Here is a 24,473-nt window from a genome sequence, read left to right on the forward strand (position 1 = left end):
GCTCCTGGATTTATAGACTAGGCAGAGTGCTCCTGTATTTATAGACTAGGCAGAGTGCTCCTGGATTTATAGACTAGGCAGGGTGCTCCTGGATTTATAGACTAGGCAGAGTGCTCCTGGATTTATAGACTAGGCAGGGTGCTCCTGGATTTATAGACTAGGCAGAGTGCTCCTGTATTTATAGACTAGGCAGAGTGCTCCTGGATTTATAGACTAGGCAGGGTGCGCCTTTATTTATAGATTAGGCAGGGTGCTCCTGGATTTATAAACTAGGCAGGGTGCTCCTGGATTTATTGACTAGGCAGAGCGCTCCTGGATTTATAGACTAGGCAGGGTGCTCCTGTATTTATAGACTAGGCAGAGTGCTCCTGTATTTATAGACTAGGCAGAGCGCTCCTGTATTTATAGACTAGGCAGCGTGCTCCTTTATTAATAGACTAGGCAGGGTGCTCCTGGATTTATAGACTAGGCAGAGTGCTCCTGGATTTATAGACTAGGCAGAGTGCTCCTGGATTTATAGACTAGGCAGAGTGCTCCTGTATTTATAGACTAGGCAGGGTGCTCCTGGATTTGTAGACTAGGCAGAGCGCTCCTGTATTTATAGACTAGGCAGAGTGATCCTGGATTTATAGTCTAGGCAGAGTGCTCCTGGATTTATAGACTAGGCAGGGTGCGCCTTTATTTATAGATTAGGCAGGGTGCTCCTGGATTTATAGACTAGGCAGGGTGCTCCTGGATTTATTGACTAGGCAGGGTGCTCCTGGATTTATAGACTAGGCAGGGTGCTCCTGGATTTATTGACTAGGCAGAGTGCTCCTGGATTTATAGACTAGGCAGAGTGCTCCTGGATTTATAGACTAGGCAGAGTGCTCCTGTATTTATAGACTAGGCAGGGTGTTCCTGGATTTGTAGACTAGGCAGAGTGCTCCTGTATTTATAGACTAGGCAGAGCGCTCCTGTATTTATAGACTAGGCAGAGTGATCCTGGATTTATAGTCTAGGCAGAGTGCTCCTGGATTTATAGACTAGGCAGGGTGCGCCTTTATTTATAGATTAGGCAGGGTGCTCCTGGATTTATAGACTAGGCAGGGTGCTCCTGTATTTATAGACTAGGCAGAGCGCTCCTGTATTTATAGACTAGGCAGAGTGATCCTGGATTTATAGTCTAGGCAGAGTGCTCCTGGATTTATAGACTAGGCAGGGTGCGCCTTTATTTATAGATTAGGCAGGGTGCTCCTGGATTTATAAACTAGGCAGGGTGCTCCTGGATTTATTGACTAGGCAGAGCGCTCCTGGATTTATAGACTAGGCAGGGTGCTCCTGTATTTATAGACTAGGCAGAGTGCTCCTGTATTTATAGACTAGGCAGAGCGCTCCTGTATTTATAGACTAGGCAGCGTGCTCCTTTATTAATAGACTAGGCAGGGTGCTCCTGGATTTATAGACTAGGCAGAGTGCTCCTGTATTTATAGACTAGGCAGAGTGCTCCTGGATTTATAGACTAGGCAGGGTGCTCCTGGATTTGTAGACTAGGCAGAGTGCTCCTGTATTTATAGACTAGGCAGAGCGCTCCTGTATTTATAGACTAGGCAGAGTGCTCCTGGATTTATTGACTAAGCAGAGTGCTCCTGGATTTATAGACTAGGCAGAGCGTTAACAGACCAAATGGAGTGTTCTTCTCATCACAATGTTAAGTGGAGTGCTCACCCCTTTGCAGACAACGTGGAGTGCTCCCCTATTTATATGCTAAGTGGAATGCTCACCCCCTTAACAGTCTTTTTGGAGTGCTCACCCCCTTAACAGTCTTTTTGGAGTGCTCACCCCCTTAACAGTCTTTTTGGAGTGCTCACCCCCTTAACAGTCGTTTTGGAGTGCACACCCTCTTAACAGTCTTTTTGGAGTGCTCACCCTCTTAACAGTCTTTTTGGAGTGCTCACCCTCTTAACAGTCTTTTCGGAGTGCTCACCCCCTTAACAGTCTTTTTGGAGTGCTCACCCCCTTAACAGTCTTTTTGGAGTGCTCACCCCCTTAACAGTCTTTTTGGAGTGCTCACCCCCTTAACAGTCTTTTTGGAGTGCTCACCCCCTTAACAGTCTTTTTGGAGTGCTCACCCCCTTAACAGTCTTTTCGGAGTGCTCACCCTCTTAACAGTCGTTTTGGAGTGCTCACCCCCTTAACAGTCTTTTTGGAGTGCTCACCCCCTTAACAGTCGTTTTGGAGTGCTCACCCTCTTAACAGTCTTTTTGGAGTGCTCATCCCCTTAACAGTCTTTTTGGAGTGCTCACCCCCTTAACAGTCTTTTTGGATTGCTCACCCTCTTAACAGTCTTTTTGGAGTGCTCACCCTCTTAACAGTCTTTTTGGAGTGCTCACCCTCTTAACAGTCTTTTTGGAGTGCTCATCCCCTTAACAGTCTTTTTGGAGTGCTCACCCTCTTAACAGTCTTTTTGGAGTGCACACCCTCTTAACAGTCTTTTTGGAGTGCTCACCCCCTTAACAGTCCTTTTGGAGTGCTCACCCCCTTAACAGTCTTTTTGGAGTGCTCACCCTCTTAACAGTCTTTTTGGAGTGCACACCCTCTTAACAGTCTTTTCGGAGTGCTCACCCTCTTAACAGTCGTTTTGGAGTGCTCACCCCCTTAACAGTCTTTTTGGAGTGCTCACCCCCTTAACAGTCTTTTTGGAGTGCTCACCCCCTTAACAGTCTTTTTGGAGTGCTCACCCCCTTAACAGTCTTTTTGGAGTGCTCACCCCCTTAACAGTCTTTTTGGAGTGCTCACCCCCTTAACAGTCTTTTTGGAGTGCTCATCCCCTTAACAGTCTTTTTGGAGTGCTCACCCCCTTAACAGTCTTTTTGGATTGCTCACCCTCTTAACAGTCTTTTTGGAGTGCTCACCCTCTTAACAGTCTTTTTGGAGTGCTCACCCTCTTAACAGTCTTTTTGGAGTGCTCATCCCCTTAACAGTCTTTTTGGAGTGCTCACCCTCTTAACAGTCTTTTTGGAGTGCTCACCCCCTTAACAGTCCTTTTGGAGTGCTCACCCCCTTAACAGTCTTTTTGGAGTGCACACCCTCTTAACAGTCTTTTTGGAGTGCACACCCTCTTAACAGTCTTTTTGGAGTGCTCACCCCCTTAACAGTCGTTTTGGAGTGCTCACCCCCTTAACAGTCTTTTCGGAGTGCTCATCCCCTTAACAGTCTTTTTGGAGTGCTCACCCCCTTAACAGTCTTTTTGGAGTGCTCACCCCCTTAACAGTCTTTTTGGATTGCTCACCCTCTTAACAGTCTTTTTGGAGTGCTCACCCTCTTAACAGTCTTTTTGGAGTGCTCACCCTCTTAACAGTCTTTTTGGAGTGCTCATCCCCTTAACAGTCTTTTTGGAGTGCTCACCCCCTTAACAGTCTTTTTGGAGTGCTCACCCTCTTAACAGTCTTTTTGGAGTGCTCACCCCCTTAACAGTCTTTTTGGATTGCTCACCCTCTTAACAGTCTTTTTGGAGTGCACACCCTCTTAACAGTCTTTTTGGAGTGCTCACCCTCTTAACAGTCTTTTTGGAGTGCTCACCCCCTTAACAGTCTTTTTGGAGTGCTCACCCCCTTAACAGTCTTTTTGGAGTGCTCACCCTCTTAACAGTCTTTTTGGAGTGCACACCCTCTTAACAGTCTTTTTGGAGTGCTCACCCCCTTAACAGTCCTTTTGGAGTGCTCACCCCCTTAACAGTCTTTTTGGAGTGTTTACCCTCTTAACAGTCTTTTTGGAGTGCACACCCTCTTAACAGTCTTTTTGGAGTGCTCACCCCCTTAACAGTCTTTTTGGAGTGCTCACCCCCTTAACAGTCTTTTTGGAGTGCTTACCCTCTTAACAGTCTTTTTGGAGTGCACACCCTCTTAACAGTCTTTTTGGAGTGCTCACCCCCTTAACAGTCCTTTTGGAGTGCTCACCCCCTTAACAGTCTTTTTGGAGTGCTCACCCCCTTAACAGTCTTTTTGGATTGCTCACCCTCTTAACAGTCTTTTTGGAGTGCACACCCTCTTAACAGTCTTTTTGGAGTGCTCACCCTCTTAACAGTCTTTTTGGAGTGCTCACCCTCTTAACAGTCTTTTTGGAGTTGGAATAGTGTCAGGAGAGTTCCCTCATAAGCAGGCTAAGCAGAGTGCTCCTTATAATATCACATAAATAGAGTCTGGAGTCACAATTTATACAAGAGGAGTCTGCTGAGTACTCTCCCCCACTCAGCGTTCCAGCAGAGTGCCCCCATAAGTGGTTTCAGAAGAGTTTCGCACTTATTACATATTTTATCTGTGCTTCTCTTAATAGTGTTTTTTTATCTTAATTTTTTTGTGGGGTTGTAGATTGTAGCCATGACTTTTCTCATGTGAAATCACAGATCTCCGTCCTCCCGCGGTGAGTCACCTTCATGAAATAACACCAAGAGATTTTTATCTCCGGTGAGATAATGCCACCTGTATGATAAAGGTCTCCATTGTCAGGGGAGACAACATAAAAGTAGTGATAGAACATAGAATGTGCAAATATTCCAAAAAAACAAAAAGTATAAAAACACCTAAAACATAAATCAATGAATAAACCCCTGAAGTCACCAATTTAACCCCTGAGTGACTCCTTAGGATGTTTCGCCTCATTTCCATCTCCTTGGCTGGAAGAAAAGTCCTAAGATAGAAGCCACATAAGAGACATGGAAGAATTTTTCCCTTTTGCTTTCAAGTAAGAGCACTTAATTGTGTGGGAAAGTGACTTGGGCGGAGGCCCTCCAATATTTTATATGGATTACATTGCCTCGCATACATTTTTAATGCAACAGATTAAGTATCGGCCCTAAGTAAAGAAAAGGAAACGGCTTCAGTCAGTGAAACTGTATCCTTTGCCTTGGAGAGCAGCCGGTATGAGGAGGAAGGGGAGAAGAGATGGATTACAGGTTTGGGTTTTTTAGTGTTTTTATGTTATTTTCTTGGCTTTTTCTTTTTTCTTTTTTTTTATGTGAAAACTCATTATACCATAATTCTTCATGATGGGCGAGCGGGATCATTAGCTTTTGACCTTCTTGCTATAGGATACTGATGGACCGATATAAATGAACCTGAGATATTCAGAGATGTTTTTGACTTCTTGACCCAATGGAAACGTTTGACCTTCTAGGCTTTTTTTTCCCCCTCGTAGTTCAAAGGTTTATCTGCTTGGTTGCTATGAGGAATCTCATTGTTTTAGATATGCTTGGTTTCCATAAATTATCCTTTCATTATTTGGTTTTGGGGGTCATTTAAAGGAGAACATTCCCAGTGGGGCATTATCCTTGGTTGGAGACCTCTCTTGGCGACTGGTATGTAATAAGGAACTCATATGTTGTTACATTTTGTATGTAGACTTTTTTTGGACTAAAATGAGGGTGTGGAAGTATTAAAATGGGCAACGTAAAGTTGTTTCTACTAGTCCAGCTCATAAAAAAACCTTCTATATAGACGTAGGACACTTTATTGCTCACCTGACCTTCAGCTGTGATAATCCAGTTCCACTGCACTCTATATGTTTTTTTTTGTAGAACCACTTATCAGAGAAATGACGACGACGAAGAAGAAGCTGCAAGAGAGAGACGCCGGCGGGCTCGCCAAGAACGACAACGGGTGAATAGGGATGATGTAGAAGGGCATGATGGCACTCTGAATAGGTAAACATGTCATGATTTTGTTCTTCTCTTCTGCAGTAGACCTTTAAAATGACTTAATGTTTTTGAATCGGATAACAAAGTAGTCTTAGTACTCTTTGGAATCGTTTCTGTTGAGACTGATACATGGAAGGATTTTTTTTATCCCCCCAACCATCAGATATTTACAGTGATTTTGCCAAAATGCCTACTGTCTGATAAAAATCTTGCTAATGGCTAAGAAGCTACTCTCATGGACTGTCATGAGGAGCCCAAATGGTCAATCCATGCCTCTTTCATTGTGGTTGATATCTAAAGTTGGGGGAAAAAATCCAGCACTTCATGGTGGACATCATTGGTGCCACATACGGTGCTGGACTGGCTCACTTTTAGGCTACGTTCACATTTGCAGATGGTGGACCTTAAAAGACCAGAAATCAGCTACATGTTTTAGACCGGGCAGACCGCATTTCCCATGTGCACAGAATGATCAGTAATAGATCATTCTGTGCGCAATGGCAAAGCACGATGTGCTGCAGAGAACGATGATTTTTGTTTTTACGCAATCTCAAAAATCATTTCACCTGATGAGTGAGCGTTTATCTCATTTGTCAGATGATTGGTAGCCTTTTTAAAATTCATAATTATTCGGCAACGAGTGGTCCTACCCTATCAGCCAAAGAGTATACATCAACTCAAATAGGTGGACTTTGCGTACCAAGTTCCAAGGGATACTTGGTGTCCACCATTCACTTTTGGGGCCTCTGGATTGCATCCACTGAGTTGCTGCTGGCTTTTGGACCAAGTTGTGGTTCAGAGAGAGGTTATCATTGACAAAATCTGAATCAAATCTATAGTATGAGGATATTTGATATTGAATCCTGTAGGTCAAGTACTGCCATCAGTCAGAGAATTGTCAGGCAGTCCAAGGGTCACTTCCCGAAAGGTTTCCAAGGTTAGTTCATCAGAGTAAACAGAATACATTTGGCAAAAATACATGTCAAAGTGCACCAGAGTAGTATAAGATACACAATAATTGGAAACAGCAAAGTATACTGAGAGAATTTAACCCGTTGGCCCTCGTACTGAATCCTAATACTGGTCGGATGCCGAGATTGACTGGCCAACTAAACCATGAGTGACAACATGGAATACACTGCTCTGTATCAAAGTTGGACCACCATGAAGGAAAACTATTATGGAATTCTGGAAATCACAATGATCACACTATATAAATGAGGTTGTCTGAAGAATGTACTGCAGCTCTGAATGCATTTGGGCAAACCATCAAGATCCACTGCTGTCAGCTATCTTTGTAATTGTCGACCAATAATGTCCCATATGTGCTTGTTGGAAGACAAGACCAGAGACGCTGCAGACCATGCTAGCACTTTCAGGCTATGGAGGCTGCTCACTGTAATACCAGCAACATGTGGCCTGACGTTGTAAAAGGGCTCCTTGGACACTCTTGAGAAATGGTTGAACCACTGGTTCTACCACCAAATCAGTGTTGAGCAGTGTATGTTGACTTCATTGGCTAGGTGGCCTACATGTTACATGAAGGAGAGTGTACTGGACCTTCGGCAGTACAGTGTGTATTGGTGGGCAGCATGCCGCCTTCGGTGCAGGAATGGAATGGAAGCAACCGACAACATCTGTGGTGGAGATATACCCAACAGAAGATCTCATAATCCAGCAGTAGACCCCGGTTGCTTAACATCCATAAGTTGCTACCCAAGCTTGAAACATCTAAAAATCCAGTGGAGTAGATCTGTTGTTGCTTTGTTCTTTAAGGGAGAAACTAGGAGAGAGAGAGGTCCTAGCCCTGGTTGTTTTTATCTCTTTTGCTATCAGGTGATAGGAACCTGTGCCGAATACCCCGATTCAGAAAAGCTGATTTTGCCCAAGGAACATGGAACTGGTCCAAGAGGGAGAAATCAACTCGGTACCATAATTGACTGCCATCTCTCTTTTATCAAGTTTATAAAAAAAAATGCAATGTTTTGCTTCCATAGTAATCCACCATCTTATGGTAAAACTCATGGGAAAATGTTTACAAAAACAGCAATCTCTCTGCAAAGGCAGAATGGGATGCTGGAGAACTTCCAGTCACCCATAAGAATGTAAATATAGCAGTTGATTAAAAGGGAGGTTAAAAGCGACCGTCTGCTTTGAGGTCAAACTGTATTTGCATTTATGTTACTGAACATGAAGGAATTCAAGGAAACGTTTGCATGTTTTTTATCCGTCCAAGGACTCCAAAATTCGAAGGACCCGTTGTCATTGACTAAACATGTGACTCTATTTAGTAAACAAAAAAACAAAGCTTTTGGGATTTTAGTGTCAACTGCTGATTTTGTATGTATTTTCGTAAAACCATAAACTAGTCTTGGGCAAAAAGATTCACGTTGCTATGGTCCGGTGTCCAAACTGATCCTACATAGCAGTTTTACCAAGTATGTCTTTACTTCCTTGGCCTGAATCCAGGGTGTCTCTTGTGCTTACTAGGCCCAAAGATGTCATGACATTGCGGAGCAAAGCATATCATTGTGTTACATGAGACCTAGTAAAAAGCCCTCATATGATGTCACGTCGTCGGAGGGTCTAGTAAGTGCGAGAGGTAAGCTTGTTATCTCAAGGAGTCTCTTTAAAGGGGTCTTGTCACCAAATAAAAATTGGCTAGTTTTTGCACTTATTATATTCACGCTGTTCCACTGAGTTTTCCACTTTTTTATTTTTTTAAATCCGCCATACGGTTCCAGAGATATGGGCTTTTTTATTACATGCCATTTTCTTCTGGTCTTTACAAAGAAGGCGTGGTTCACAAAAGTCTCATTCCTTCTTTGCATAATTACCCCGTGAGCCACGCCCTATTTACTAAAGCTCATAAAAAGTCATGCTCCATAAACAGGCACGTAGCTTTTGAACCGTATGGTGAATTTTTAAAAGGAAAAAAGCTGAATACTCTGGGGATCAGCGGGAATAAAATAGAATAAAAAACATGGCCACTTTTGACCCATTGACAGGTCTTCTTTGAAGAATAGGACTCAATAGTGTCTACTAAATTTTTCAATCGTGGTTTAGATTTTCATCGGTGAACGGATTTTATTACCTAGTTCATATGAAGTAGTTGTCAGAACTTTAGAATCTAGTCAATACTAGGTCATCCAATCTCTGGAGGTTGTGAATCAAGTGGAAGGATTTTGGATTGTGGTCAATATTGGTCCAAATAGCTTGTCCAGATCTATTTATTAAATCTATTCCTTTTTAATTCTTTTAACAGCATCACATCAGAAGAAACCAAGTCTTCTTCGACAACAAACACTGACCTTTCGGTGGATGATGAATCTGCATTGTTGGAGAGACTGGCCAAACGAGAAGAGAGGCGTCAGAAACGTCTACAAGAGGCGATGGAACGGCAGAAAGAATTAGACCCAACCATATCTATTTCAGTCAACGAAACTATTTCCGTCACAAAAAGTAGCAGAAATGGAGAAAATGAAGTCCAAGAGAACGATACCTCACCTAAGGAAAACAATACTGACGCCTATAGGGGTCGACATGAAGTCGAAGAGACTGAAATTTTTGACAAGTCTTTCGAAAAGAACGATAGAAAAGAAGAAGTAGAGAATGTAGAAACTGAAGAGGTTGAGGTCAAGCAGGATGAACAAGAAGAAGAACCCGAGGAACCTCACATAGAGGAGAATCAGGTAGAAGTAACTTTCCAAATTAAGAATGTAGAGACATCTAGGGTTGAGACAGACGGGGAAGTGAGGATAGAGGCAGTCATCACAAGAGATGATAGTGAGAGGGAGGATAAGGCAGAAGAGAGTCGAAAATTGGATGAGGAAAGGGAAGCACTTGAGCAGGAGGCAGCAGAAAGGGAAAGGGTTGAGGCTGAGAAAAGGGCTGCTGAAGAAAGAGAGAGGCTTGAGGAAGATGCGAGGCGGGAGGCAGCAGAAAGAGAAAGAATTGAAGCAGAAAGGAAGGAAGCTGAGGAAAGTGAGAGACTAGAAGAAGAGGCAAGACGGGAGGCAGCAGAAAGGGAAAGGGTTGAGGCAGAGAGAAAAGCCGCAGAGGAAAGGGAGAGATTTGGGGCTGAAGAGAGAGCGCGACAGAAAAAACAAGAAGAAGAAGAAAGGAAGGCGACAGAGGAAAGACAAAAAGCAGAACAGAAAAGGGCAGAGGAGGAAAGGAAACGGATAGAAGCAGAGGAAAAAAGGAAAGCAGAGGAAAAGAGGAAAGCAGAGGAGCAGAAGGCTGCAGAGGAAAGGGAAAGGAAAAAAGCAGAGGAAAAAAGGGCAGCAGAAGAGAAGACTAGGTTAGAGGCCAAAAAGAAAGAGGAGAAGTTAAAAGCAGAAGAGAAAAAAGAAGTGAAAGTTGACGACAAACAGGTAAAAGGAAAGAAACTGGAGGACAAAATTCAACCAGCCTTCCTCAGGAAGCAGGTACATTTTTTTTTGTCAGCCTATTTTGCACCATGTGTTTGGAAAAATGGAATGGCAGCAAAAACTCTTGAGTCTTGTTCACACCTTGCAATTCTTTAAAATTTCCTCTTGCTGAAAGCTGAGACTTGCTACTTGTACATTAACATTAACACCTGGCTCACAACTTTCACTGCTAATCCTGCATGACCAAACTTCCTCTCCTCCCTCTTCAGTCAAGGGAACGTGAGGCATGTTGTGGGAAGTTGAGCTGAAGTTCTTGAGTGCCACAGGTTTGGTTTGGTTTGTCTCACTTTTGGTGTATGGCCACACGTGCATCGGGCATTTTGGTGTGTATCACAAGCTTCCCTAAGGTCTCACCCACTGTGTCTCATTGTGAAAACCAGAGCTAAAAAAAATCCAACCACAATTTTTACATGTGAAAAAGAGGGTGAAGTATATTTAGCTAAACAAAACCCAGTCACCAGGTCGTCATGGTAAAAAAAGATTTTCATATATTGAGTGACCAGATCAATTTGTAATAACTATTGGAAGATTGCACCTTCTGTGACTATTGTAAAGGGGCCTGCTAAGACTAGTGAGGGGTAAAAGACTATGCTAAAACTAGTGGAGAGTAAAGGAGCCTGCTAAGACTAGTGGAGAGTAAAGGAGCCTGCTAAGCCTGGTGGGGAGAAAAGGGACCTGCTATGGCTAGTGGGGAGAAAAGGGACCTGCTATAGCTAGTGGGGAGTAAAGGGACCTGGTAAGACTAGTGGAGAGTAAAGGAGCCTGCTAAGACTAGTAGAGAGTAAAGGAGCCTACTAAGACTGGTGGAGAGTAAAGGGACCTGCTATAGCTAGTGGGGAGTAAAGGGGCCTGCTAAGACTAGTGGGGAGTAAAGGAGCCTACTATAGCTAGTGGGGAGTAAAGGGACCTGCTAAGACTGGTGAGGAGTAAAGGGACCTGCTAAGACTAGTGGAGAGTAAAGGAGCCTACTATAGCTAGTGGGGAGTAAAGGGACCTGCTAAGACTGGTGAGGAGTAAAGGGACCTGCTAAGACTAGTGGAGAGTAAAGGAGCCTACTAAGACTGGTGGAGAGTAAAGGGACCTGCTATGGCTAGTGGGGAATAACAGACCTGCTATGGCTAGTGGGGAGTAAAGGAGCATGCTAAGACTAGTGCGGAGTAAAGGGGTCTGCTAAGATTAGTGGGGAGCAAAGGGGCCTGCTATGGCTAGTGGTGAGTAAAGGAACCTCCTGTGGCTAGTGGGGAGTAAAGGGGCCTGCTATGGCTAATGGGGAGTAAAGGGACCTACTAAGATTGGTGGGGAGCTTTGAGGCCTGCTATGACTAGGGGGGAACAAAGGGGCCTTCTCTAACTGTTAGGAGTGAAAGGGTCTGTTGGATTGTTCAGGAATAAAGTTGTCTTCTGTGACTACTAGGGAGTAGATGAGTTTGCTATGACTAGCGGAGCGTAAAGTGGCCCTCTGCAACTGTTAGGGAGTAAAGGGTTATGTTAGATTAGTTAGGAGTAAATAGGACTTCTGTGACTCCTGCGAAGTAAAGGGGCCAGTGCCGACTACTGGGGAGTAAATGGGCCTTCTATGACTAATGGGAAATGAAGGGGCCCACTGTGACCAGCAGAGAATAAAGGGGCCTTTTGTGACTACTAGGAAGTAAAGGGCCTCGGATGACTAGTGGTAAGAAACCTGACTATTGGGGAGGGAAAGGGCCTGCTGTGACTAGTGGGGCGTAAAGAGGCCTTATGTTATGACTCGGGAGTAAAGGGGTCTTCTGGGCTAGTTAGAAGTAAGTGAGCCTTCTGTGACTGCTAGGAAATGAAGAGGCCTGTGATGGTTATTTGGGAGTAAATGGGCCTTCTGTGGCTCCTGGGAAGTAAAGGGGGCTGTGGTGACTTCTTGGGAGTAAACTTTTGAGGAATTAAGAGGCCCACTGTGACTAGTAGAGAGTAAAGGGACCTCTGAAACTGCTGAGAAGTAAAGAGCCCTCAATATCCTACAGATGTTGAAGGATTGGTCTTATGGGCACCTGGAATACTCTCTTGCCATTGGCCGTTTTGAATATTAACGTACATTTACATAAGATTAGTGCCCATGTGGTCAGTGGTATGGATGATTAGGCAGTCATGTCAACGGGACACCACCTTATCGAGCACTAGATTGCCTGCAGATGCCTGAGCGCACCTTGTCTGCTCGTAATCTCCAAGACCTTTCTCAAATCTGTGAAATATCCTGATAAGGGAGAAGACAAAGAAAATAAATTTGACGCTAGAAAAGATGACAAAGGGCGACCTGGTTTCAAAAAAGAGGAGGTAACTATCTATTTTCTCTGATCATTTTTTTTTATTATTATTATTTTATTAGTAGTCAACCAATATGGCGGCACTTCCTGTTGTCAAAAAATGGGGAAAAATAGGATCCACTTGTTCTTTTATCCTCTTACTGATTTACAATAATGGTTTACTGCCCCTAACTTTTCAAATTTTTCTTTCTCCTTCCCACGTTAAATGTTCCAACAGTATTTTCTGTAATATTGTATTCTAGCTCTCTTACAGCGATAAAACATCTTGAATCTGATCTTTTCTAAAAAATTCTAAAACTAATCTTTTAAGCCATAAAAAATGACCGTTCGTGCTGCATTACATTTTATTACAAACACAAAACTGGTGCAAATAGTGTCGTATAACACGGTAAGTACGAATTCTTCTGTCTAGAAGACTCTCCTTTTAGGTGTATTCAGTGGTCTGATCACCAGTGATCAGCCTCAATCGGTGAAGGAACCAGGCAGCAAGAGTTCAGTTTTCCAGCAGCGCCGCCACAGGCGAAATAGAGAATTACACCGTTTTTATTGAAATGAATGGGCTGTCGAAGAAAATCATAGATTTCAAGGGAATCCCATTAATTATGGCACCCAGAAAGGCTGATCAATGTATATCATAGTTAGGGTCTATTAGTTGGAGGTTTGTAAGGTCCCTAGAGTCATCGGTAAGAATAAGTAATTAATAAAGAGTCAAAGTATAACTATTCCTGAGCCCTGGAGTTTTAGGCCGGGCCCAAAAGGTCCCTTCAACCAACATAAGAAGACCAGAGCTATTGAACACTTTCCATAGTTGAGGACTTTACCTTGGGGACCACATCCCTTCAACCAACAGGAGGAGACCAAAACTGTTGAAGACTTTCCATAGTTGAGGACTTTACTTTGGAAACCACATCCCATCAACAAACAGGAGAATACCAAAACTATTGAAGACTTTCCATAGTTGAGGACTTTACCTTGGAGACCACATCCCGTCAACCAACATTAGAAGACCAAAACTATTGAAGACTTTCGATAGTTGAGGACTTTACCTTGGGGATCACATTCCGTCAACCAACATGAGAAGACCACAACTATTGAAGACTTTCGATAGTTGGAGACTTTACCTTGGGGACCACAATCTTCAATTTGTGACACTGATAAAGAGATACTGATCCCACTGCAATAGACATGAAGGGAAAATTGCAACTAAAAGTGGTGCCCACTAGCTCAGACACCTGGGAAACTAGAGCCAGGACAGAAGCCTCTGGTGCCAAATACCTGCAATGTCTCTGGTGTTTACAGTTCCCTACCATGGAGCTGTGAGTACACCCTATATATATATCACCATAATATACCATCCGAGGGAGCATGGCTCAATATTATGAGGGGTACCGCCATGGGTCTATCCGGGAGCCCTACTATGGCACTGTACAACTCTGAACTAGTTATGTGATCATGTTCAGGAAGCATAATTGTTTTGGGGCATATTGCCTCTGGTGGCCAACTACTCTAGTGAAGTTTGTACTGCAGCAAGCATACTTTTTTTGTCTTCTTAAACTTCTTTTTTTCCAAATAGGTTAAAGACGACAAATTCATTAAAGACAAGGGAGGAAAGGAAGAGTTAAAGGCCAGCTGGGAACGCAAGAGCAAAACTCAAAATGGAGAAAGTTTACATGAAGTTACACCACAGAAGCTTAAACATATGGACAAGTTTGGGTAATAAGTCTTCTCCACAAACCAAACAACTTCATATTTGGTTATGTTTGCTGATTTTTGGCACTGATTTAGCTTTTCGAGGCTCCAATGATGTCTGAACGTCTGTCATAACCGTTCCCATTGTATCGCAATGCGTAAAGTGACATCTTTCAACTTGAGTCTCCGTTGGCTCTCAATATATAGGTCTTAATGTATCCGTTTCCCTCCATTGAGAGTTAAGTTTAAGAAACTGCTAATAACTTATAGGAAATTGGCATTGAGGTATCACATATTTGGTCCACGCCAAGCAAAATCGTTTGATCGTCTCCTATATTGGGATCCCGGCATCCGCTTTAATTTCAGACTCCGCAGCTGCTGGTTGACACTTCATACTCATAATTGCACAGTGCTTGGAATGAACTTGTCATCTTTGACCCAGGAAAGTCCTGGGAAAGAAGAATTTCTTAAGCGGCTACGGCTTCCATAAACATTTTCATAGACAAGTTCCAATAAGTTTCAAGGGCCGATTTTATTCCCATGAAAAGCAAATCTATTTTGTCTAAAAAAAAATAAAAATGGGAAACTTTATTGTTTTTACTATCCTCAAGCCAAGATGAACCTTAGCAGGGTTAAATATGTCCTGAAGTGCCCATGAGCACCATCTTATCATAAGTTTTACTAACATCAACAATGAAGTATATATGTTAAAAAAAAATTCAAAAAAATTGGTACATTTTCTTTAATTTCATTCCCATCATACCTCAGGTTGACAACAATGATTTTTTTCCATGGAAGGAATTACTCTGAGCACATTTCTGGCTTAGAAAATGGTCCAAGTCCATAAAGGAGCTGCTCTAATACACTTAGGCTGGACTTGTTTGCTGTAAAACCTGCTCGAAAGACCGGAATATAGTTCTCCTCTGAAATCCATTTTCACAATCCTTCTTTCTCCCAAGAGCCAAAATTCCCCACATATAATATATATAGTCTTTATCAAAGGGGGGTGTGGCTTGCAGGATCCTCTGGGGCGTGTCTTTAGTATGCATTATCACCCTGTTTGCAATGCCCCCGAGGTAAAGATCATAAAAATTTGCACTTAGTAAAAAGACCCTTATATCTGGAACCGTGAGGAAAAGGAATATTCAGGGGTACGGGTAGCATGGTGGCTCAGTGGTTAGCACTGCAGCCTTGCAGCGCTGGTGTCCTGCATTCAAATCCCACCAAGGACAACATCTGCAAGGAGTTTGTTTGTTCTCCTCGTGTTTGCGTGGGTTTCCTCCGGGTTCTCAGGTTTCCTCCCACATTCCAAAGACATACTGATAGGGAATTTAGATTGTGAGCACCATCGGGAACAGCGATGATAATGTGTGCAAAAACTGTAAAGCGCTGCAGAATATGTTGGCGCTATATAAATAAAGAGATTATTATTATATGGGGTCAACGAAATATAATAAGAGTAAACATTGATCACTTTTCTTCTCTCAACAGGTCCACTTTAGGTAATGGATAATTAAAAAATTAGCCATTACCTAAAAATTAGCCATAACCTAAAAATTAGCCACTACCTAAAAATTAGGGAAAAATGTATCTCTTTAAATAGTGGCTATTGTTTTTTAAAAAAAACTTTAAAAATTATGCATCGGCCTGTGTAAAAGGGCCTTTAAATGAGCAGTGATCGACTTTTTATATCGTCATTCATTGCTTGTTATGGGCAATAATCTGAAAGGCCTAGTCTATAGATAGGAGATAGCTTAATTTTTGGGAGGAATAACCCTTTAACTAAAAAGCAACCCCCATAGGGAACAACTAAAACCACCATCCTCCATCTTCTTCATGCACTTAAATGTCCTGAAATGTCCTTCTAGAAAATTTGAGTCTTTGCCAAATGTGATTGTGGTCATGTTCTACCTTTTTATTGTGGATGTATTCTATGTTTGGCCTCAAAATTTCTTAAAATTTGACTAGACAGAGAAATGTCCTTGTGTATTTGGCATTCATATTCTGTTTTATTTTTCTTTATGAAGCGGTGCCAAAGGACAACCAAGTTTTGACGAGACGGAACCAGGGACCAAGGTGGAAGCCGGGAAGAAGCTGGACGAACTGAAGCGTCGTAGGGGCGAGTCAGAAACCGGAGAGTTAGAGAAGATAAAACAGAAGCAACAAGATGCTGCCGTGGAGCTGGAGGAGCTGAAGAAAAAGCGTGAAGGAAGAAAGAAAATAATGGAAGAGGAGGAGCAAAAAAGGAAACAAGAAGAAGCCGAGAAGAAAGCTAAGGAAGAGGTGAGAAGCCGTTATTACTCGGCGTGGCAAGTGCTCTTGTTTGGCTTACAGCAAGATAGTAATTAATGGGAATGCCTTATTAGAAAATTGTATAAATTTTATTTTTTTTTTTAAATGTTGCAAATTTTTTTTTCATATCTTTAAAATATGTTGGAACATTAAAAAAATAAAAATTATATATATATACAGGTCCTTCTCAAAAAATTAGCATATAGTGTTAAATTTCATTATTTACCATAATGTAATGATTACAATTAAACTTTCATATATTATAGATTCATTATCCACCAACTGAAATTTGTCAGGTCTTTTATTGTTTAATACTGATGATTTTGGCCTACAACTCCTGATAACCCAAAAAACCTGTCTCAATAAATTAGCATATCAAGAAAAGGTTCTCTAAACGACCTATTACCCTAATCTTCTGAATCAACTAATTAACTCTAAACACACGCAAAAGATACCTGAGGCTTTTAAAAACTCCCTGCCTGGTTCATTACTCAAAACCCCCATCATGGGTAAGGCCATGTGCACACGTTCAGGATTTTTAGCGTTTTTTTCGCGTTTTTTCGCTATAAAAACGTGATAAAAACGCGAAAAAAACGCTTACATATGCCTCCTATTATTTTAAGTGTATTCCGCATTTTTTGTGCAAATGTAGCCTTTTTTTCCGCGAAAAAATCGCATCGCGGAAAAAAAGCAACATGTTCATTAAAATGCGGAATTGCAGGGGATTCCGCACACCTAGGGGTCCATTGATCTGCTTACTTCCCGCACGGGGCTGTGCCCACGATGCGGGAAGTAAGCAGATTATGTGCGGTTGGTACCCAGGGTGGAGGAGAGGAGACTCTCCTCCACGGACTGGGCACCATATAAGTGGTCAAAAAATAAGAATTAAAATAAAAAATAGTCCTATACTCACCCTCGATGTCCCGCGCAGTCTTCCCGCCTCCACTGCACGCTGCCGTTCGGTTCCTGTAGCTGGTGTGCGGCGAAAGACCTGCCGATGACGTCACTGTCCTGTGATTGGTCGTGAGCGGTCATGTGACCGCTCACGTGACCGTGACGTCACGCTAGGTCCTGTGCGCACAGACCAGCTATAGGAAGAAGAGCCGGACGCCGGTGAGGAGATGTCTGGGTGAGTATAACCATTTTTTTATTTTTTTTATTATTTTTAAACATTCTATCTTTTACTATAGATGCTGCATAAGCTGCATCTATAGTAAAAAGTTGGTCACACTTGTCAAACGCTATGTTTGACAAGTGTGACCAACCTGTCAGTCAGTTTTCCAAGCGATGCTACAGATCGCTTGGAAAACTTTAGCATTCTGCAAGCTAATTACGCTTGCAGAATGCTAAAAAAACGCGAAAAAAACGGAAAAAAAACGCAAAAAAAAAAATGCGGATTTCTTGCAGAAAATTTCCGGTTTTCTTCAGGAAATTTCTGCAAGAAATCCTGAACGTGTGCACATACCCTAAGACTAGCGACCTGACAGATGTCAAGAAGGCCATCATTGACACCCTCAAGCAAGAGGGTAAGACCCAGAAAGAAATTTCTCAAAAAATAGGCTGTTCCCAGAGTGCTGTATCAAGGCACCTCAATGGTAAGTCTGTTGGAAGGAAACAATGTGGCAGAAAACGCTGTACAACGAGAAGAGGTGACCGGACCCTGAGGAAGATTGTGGAGAAGGACCGATTCCAGACCTTGGGGAACCTGAGGAAGCAGTGGACTGAGTCTGGTGTGGAAACATCCAGAGCCACCGTGCACAGGCGTGTGCAGGAAATGGGCTACAGGTGCCGCATTTCCCAGGTAAAGCCACTTTTGAACCATAAACAGCGGCAGAAGCGCCTGACCTGGGCTACAGAGAAGCAGCACTGGACTGTTGCTAAGTGGTCCCAAGTACTTTTTTCTGATGAAAGCAAATTTTGCATGTCATTCGGAAATCAAGGTGCCAGAGTCTGGAGGAAGACTGGGGAGAAGGAAATGCCAAAATGCCTGAAGTCCAGTGTCAAGTACCCAGTCAGTGATGGTGTGGGGTGCCATGTCAGCTGCTGGTGTTGGTCCACTGTGTTTCATCAAGGGCAGGGTCAATGCAGCTAGCTATCAGGAGATTTTGGAGCACTTCATGCTTCCTGGCACCTGCTCACAGTGCCAAAACCACTGGTAAATGGTTTACTGACCATGGTATTACTGTGCTCAATTGGCCTGCCAACTCTCCTGACCTGAACCCCATAGAGAATCTGTGGGATATTGTGAAGAGAAAGTTGAGAGACGCAAGACCCAACACTCTGGATGAGCTTAAGGCCGCTATTGAAGCATCCTGGGCCTCCATAACATCTCAGCAGTGTCACAGGCTGATTGCCTCCATGCCACGCTGCATTGAAGCAGTCATTTCTGCCAAAGGATTCCCGACCAAGTATTGAGTACATAACTGAACATTATTATTTGATGGTTTTTTTGTTTGTTATTAAAAAACACTTTTATTTGATTGGACGGTTGAAATATGCTAATTTATTGAGACAGGTTTTTTGGGTTATCAGGAGTTGTAGGCCAAAATCATCAGTATTAAAACAATAAAAGACCTGACAAATTTCAGTTGGTGGATAATGAATCTATAATATATGAAAGTTTAATTGTAATCATTACATTATGGTAAATAATGAAATTTAACACTATATGCTAATTTTTTGAGAAGGACGTATATATATATATATATATATATATATATATATATATATATATATATATATATATATATATATATATATATATATATATATATATATATTATAATATAATATATTATATTTTATTTTTATATATTTTTTATATATTATTATATTATATATTACACACACACATATATATATATTAATATAATATTAATCCTGCAATTTTCACACTTGCCACTGGGGCGTTAGACTCATACTTCCTGTCGTTTTAAGAGGAGTTTTCAGCAGGCTCCTTATCTTCACAATAGGTGATGTCACAGCCCACTCTGGTTATGACATTTGCACACACTCATTAGATGCCTTAGTACAAAAAAGATTGCTGCTAATGTACAAGTCTATTTCCTGAAAGAACAGGAAGTTAGAGTCTAAAAAAAGCCCCAGTGGCCGGTGTGAGAATTGCAAGATTTCTTAATTTTTTTATTTTAAGTAAAGATATAGAGAGAAAAAACATTGCCAAAATAATAAAAAAAAATCCTAGTTTAAAAAATAGGTAATTTTCTGATGACCCATTGGTTCTGTGGACCATTGTGCGATGATTTTGGAAACAAAAACAGCCAAAGTCCTTCAGGGGCATAAATGGTGTTCTGCCTGGTGGACAAAATAAAGTTTAAAAAAAATTCCAACTTTTTGCTTCCTTCACCTTAGGAAGAAAAGAAGAAACTAAAAGAAGAAATAGAGAGGAGACGAGCAGAAGCGGCAGAAAAACGCCAGAAAGTGCCAGATGATGGGCTATCGGAGGAGAAGAAACCATTCAAGTGTTTTACTCCAAAAGGTTCAGCTTTTAAGGTACAACCCCACCTTTCTTTCCTTCTGGATCCGTACCTGTTGCTCTTCCTGTGGTTCTTGACCAAGAGTGAAAATTACACGTTGATCTTGAGGAGTTGTCCACTTTTAGAAGATTCTCTTGGCAATAAGCTGATCACAGCAATCAGTTGGAACTTGGCAGGAAGTGATCCATTTTTCCACAGCGCTACCACAGGGGAAATGAAGAATTACATTGTATTTTATTATTAAAAATCAGATGACTGTCTTACAGTATGTGATGTAGAATTGTACTAGTTTCTGAAGAATGAGACATGGCTTTATTTTATTTGTATTTTACAACCAAACTCCCACTTTAACTGGCAATATCCGAGAAAGGTTGCAAGGTTCCTTCAATGGTCAGATAAAGACTTACAGGGCAGCTACCTCCATTAGGTGGCACTAGAGAGAGAATCTTTTTTTTCCCCCCATGATTCTATACACAGCTGGTCTCCTTAAGGTTCCCCTCCCCAAAGCTTTTTCTAGAGCGGAAAAATATGATTCTTTTTTGTTGTTGATCATATTGACAATATTTGGACTGTTTTCAAAGTGAATGTTTTTTTTTTCTTTGTTTTTTTTAATTCTTTTTACAGAAGTACTTTGTGATTTTATACAGTGTATGTCATTGAAAATAAGTGTGTGTTGTGTGTGTGTGATACATATTAGTAGATTTAGTAAAATCTGCCACCTAGTGGTCAAAAAATGATGAATAGTTTCTCATTGTTACGGGGTATATAAATAATTGTCAAAAATAATAATTAAAAGAAAAAGACAAATTACAAACAGGTCTATGAAAAGAAAAAAAATTAATAGAAGGTTTCTTTGCAACATTAAACACTGAGTGGCAGATATTTCATTTTCTAGCCTGTGATTACACGTGGAGCAGACTTTAGTGTTTTATGAAAACGAAGGCAGGTTAGTAGAACTGAGCATGAGGAAAATGTCAAAATAGCGCAAGATAGGATTCACTTCTCATGACATTTTTCTAATATATCCAATTTTAGAATGCTGTGATGTCTATATACATTTTAGAATAGTCACATTTATTTATTATGCTACACTAAAATCTTCTCTACATGTAACATATAAGAATATAAATCAAATAATAATATAATAATGATTTTTTATATTTTTTCTTATTTTGCATGGCTGTGATAACTTGTGGTTTGGGTTTGTTGTTTTATATATTGTATATAAAATTAGCCTTGGCTTATAAAGGAGAAAGGGCCTCAATCAAACCCCCATTACGGTACCTTTTTGCAAAAAGGCCTGGTGTATATTTCCTCTCTTTTCAACACTACCCAGGCCAACGTACCACTCTATATTTCATAACAATGCATTTTCTCAGTTGCCAATAATGACTACTTGTGGTTGGGGCCTCTTTCTCTCTATCCTAAGGCCCACAGCAGCTGTGTGAGAGGCCTCTATATTACACACTGCCTTAGAAATTGGTATATAGAATGGCATTCATGTCTGGAATAAAATTATTAAATTCTGTTATGTTTTCATTGCAGATTGAGGAACGGGCGGAATTTTTAAACAGGTCTGCCCAAAAAAGGTGAGTGATAAGAAGTAGCTTCACATGATGAGAGGGGAACATGTGTCCCTCTTGCTCCATGGAATGACATAGGCTCTGTGGGCCTTTCTTCTTTGCTTTTGACTATTCTCCTTGCCTTCCATGAGTTATATTTTTTTATTATTATTTTACACTTGATAGAGCTGCATCCTGCCATATTTTTTGTGGGACAAGCTATGGCTTTTATCATGGCCATTTTGAGGTCCAAATGACTTTCTGATCTCTCTCTCTCTGCATCATTTTTTTTTCTTTGTAAGATCACTTTAAAGTATTTTTAATGTTTTTTTTTTTGCACTGCTTGTGTATAGTTATGCACACAGTATATATACACACAGTATTTATATACATTGGCATCGTTATAATCATACTAACCTGAAGAATCTGTAAAATCAAAAACCTATAAAAAATCAATGGCAGAATTGTGTTGTTTTCCAGCTTTTCACTGCGTTTGGAACTTTTTTTCCCTTTTTCGTTACTTTTATATAATAAGAAAAAAAGTGTCACTCAGAATTACAACTTGTCTCGGAAAACAAAGCATGCCCTCGTACGGATATGTATGTCAATGGAAAATTTTTTTATGGGTATTGAAAGAAAGGGAAGAAAAAAATGAAGAAAAAAAATTGCCCAATCCTTAAAGAGTTTGTCCAGTCTTGGGGCGCAAGTCTGCAGTTACTCCGTGACTGCAGACTTGAGTCCTCGCAGTGTGTCCGCTTGTCAGTATTCTCCAGTGCTGGCAACGGACACATAGTATTTGCATACATGCAGTCACATGCCAACTAGACGTCCACAGTCTGGCTCAATGCAAAGAATGCAGCAAGGCAGGACAAGTCTAGTCGGAATGTGGCCAGAAATATGCAAGTCACATGACTTCCCACTCCCAGTGACTGCAGACTTGAACCCCAGGTATGGACAACCCCTTTAAAGGATTAATTAGGTTTACCCACCATTTTACTATGAGAAGCCATAATAAAGTGTTAATATAATATATACTGTATTATGCATTAATTATGCAGAAATTCCAGAATATCTGACTTAATGCTGCTCCGCTTGAAGCCCTACAACAATTGTCAAAAAGAGCCCAAAACCGAAACTAATGATCAGTACACGACGCGGCTCAGTAGCCACTGACGTCAATCCAGACTCCAATTTTCCTTATTGTCCTCTACAGTTGAGTTCTCTTCCTCCTATTCTCAGGCTCACGCTCATTAGGACATGACAAGTTGCTGTAAATGAAGGCTTTGTTCTATGATTAAAGCCGTCAGCAGAGCTCCCAAACGCCCAGGCGGACATCTTTGCTTTGTGATGTAGGAAATGGATAATGATTGTTGTGTTTCATCACGTCTGAGTACAGTGAGCCATAATAATCCTGACAGATGTCATTCCAGACAATCAACACTAGAGGGCGACATTCTACAGTTGCCATTAAAACTCCGACACCTGGCGATCTACTAGTGAAGTCACGGCGGACGTAACGCCTTCATAAACAGTGCCGAACACACCATAAATATCATTTTATGTGTACAGGTGCGCCATAAAATAATCCGACTGTAAAGCGCGATAAATAAGCTTAGACGTAAAATTTAGATGCATATATGGTTTATACATTTTTTTTTTAGATGTTTTACTAATATTATGCGGATGTAGTTAAAACTGTACATTTTTTACTGGAAAGTCTGCGAACGTAAGGGCCGTAGACACCATAAATATAATTTTATGTAGACAAGTGCGCTATAAATGCGCGATAAATTAGCTCAGACGGCAAATTCTGCATTTAAAGAGTAACCGTCGCTCTAATTTTTATTTCATTAATCGATAGCACACATGAAAATAAGAAACGTTGTGATATATCTTATCAGAGAAATCTGCTTCTTTCTCCTCCTGGACGGAACTTTCACTTTCAGTTCATGGGAAAAAAAGAATCTGTAAAAACGTGTTTTCAGTGAAGACAGATTTTCCCATTACTGAGATAGGAGATGGAGGCAGACACAGGCATTCTACTGCACGTTCCATAGAACTTTATAAGCACCAACTGTCGTCTTCTATCTCAGTAATGGGAAATCTGTCTTCGCTAACCTCAGGCTGGTTGTGTTTGAGCTATAGGCTGGTTGTGCCTGAGGTATAGGCTGGTTGTGCCTGAGGTATAGGCTGGTTGTGCCTGAGGTATAGGTTGGTTGTGCCTGAGGTATAGGCTGGTTGTGCGTGAGGTATAGGCTGGTTGTGCCTGAGGTATAGGTTGGTTGTGCCTGAGGTATAGGCTGGTTGTGCCTGAGGTATAGGCTGGTTGTGCCTGAGGTATAGGTTGGTTGTGCCTGAGGTATAGGCTGGTTGTGCCTGAGGTATAGGCTGGTTGTGCCTGAGGTATAGGTTGGTTGTGCCTGAGGTATAGGCTGGTTGTGCCTGAGGTATAGGCTGGTTGTGCCTGAGGTACAGGGTGGTTGTGCCTGAGGTATAGGCTGGTTGTGCCTGAGGTATAGGCTGGTTGTGCCTGAGGTATAGGCTGGTTGTGCCTGAGGTATAGACTGGTTGTGCCTGAGGTATAGGCTGGTTGTGCCTGAGGTATAGGCTGGTTGTGCTTGAGGTACAGGATGGTTGTGCCTGAGGTATAGACTGGTTGTGCCTGAGGTATAGGCTGGTTGTGCCTGAGGTATAGGCTGGTTGTGCCTGAGGTACAGGGTGGTTGTGCCTGAGGTATAGGCTGGTTGTGCCTGAGGTATAGGCTGGTTGTGCCTGAGGTATAGGCTGGTTGTGCCTGAGGTACAGGGTGGTTGTGCCTGAGGTATAGGCTGGTTGTGCCTTAGGTATAGGCTGGTTGTGTCTGAGGTATAGGCTGGTTGTGCCTGAGGTATAGGGTGGTTGTGCCTTAGGTATAGGCTGGTTGTGCCTTAGGTATAGGCTGGTTGTGCCTGAGGTATAGGCTGGTTGTGCCTGAGGTATAGGCTGGTTGTGCCTGAGGTATAGGCTGGTTGTGCCTGAGGTATAGGCTGGTTGTGC

General features: G+C 41.8%; 1 protein-coding gene across 8 annotated transcripts in view; it reads left to right on the forward strand.

Annotated features, from left to right (window-relative positions):
- The window catches only part of CALD1 (caldesmon 1), a 146,141-nt gene that overhangs the window by 107,479 nt on the left and 14,189 nt on the right, over nucleotides 1–24,473 (forward strand). For 4 of the 8 annotated variants that reach the window (XM_077266541.1, XM_077266543.1, XM_077266542.1 and 1 more), the window contains 6 exons: nucleotides 5,555–5,680; nucleotides 8,940–9,366; nucleotides 13,974–14,113; nucleotides 16,117–16,372; nucleotides 19,751–19,891; nucleotides 21,421–21,464. In XM_077266541.1, coding sequence (XP_077122656.1) covers nucleotides 5,555–5,680; nucleotides 8,940–9,366; nucleotides 13,974–14,113; nucleotides 16,117–16,372; nucleotides 19,751–19,891; nucleotides 21,421–21,464 — 1,134 coding nt within the window. Of the gene's footprint in view, nucleotides 1–5,554; nucleotides 5,681–8,939; nucleotides 10,105–12,338; nucleotides 12,411–13,973; nucleotides 14,114–16,116; nucleotides 16,373–19,750; nucleotides 19,892–21,420; nucleotides 21,465–24,473 lie in introns of all 8 variants that reach the window. The other 4 variants (XM_077266536.1, XM_077266538.1, XM_077266539.1 and 1 more) reach the window with 2 other exon arrangements.

Source organism: Ranitomeya variabilis, chromosome 5 (genome assembly GCF_051348905.1).
Source record: "Ranitomeya variabilis isolate aRanVar5 chromosome 5, aRanVar5.hap1, whole genome shotgun sequence".
Taxonomy (NCBI): Eukaryota; Metazoa; Chordata; class Amphibia; order Anura; family Dendrobatidae; genus Ranitomeya; species Ranitomeya variabilis.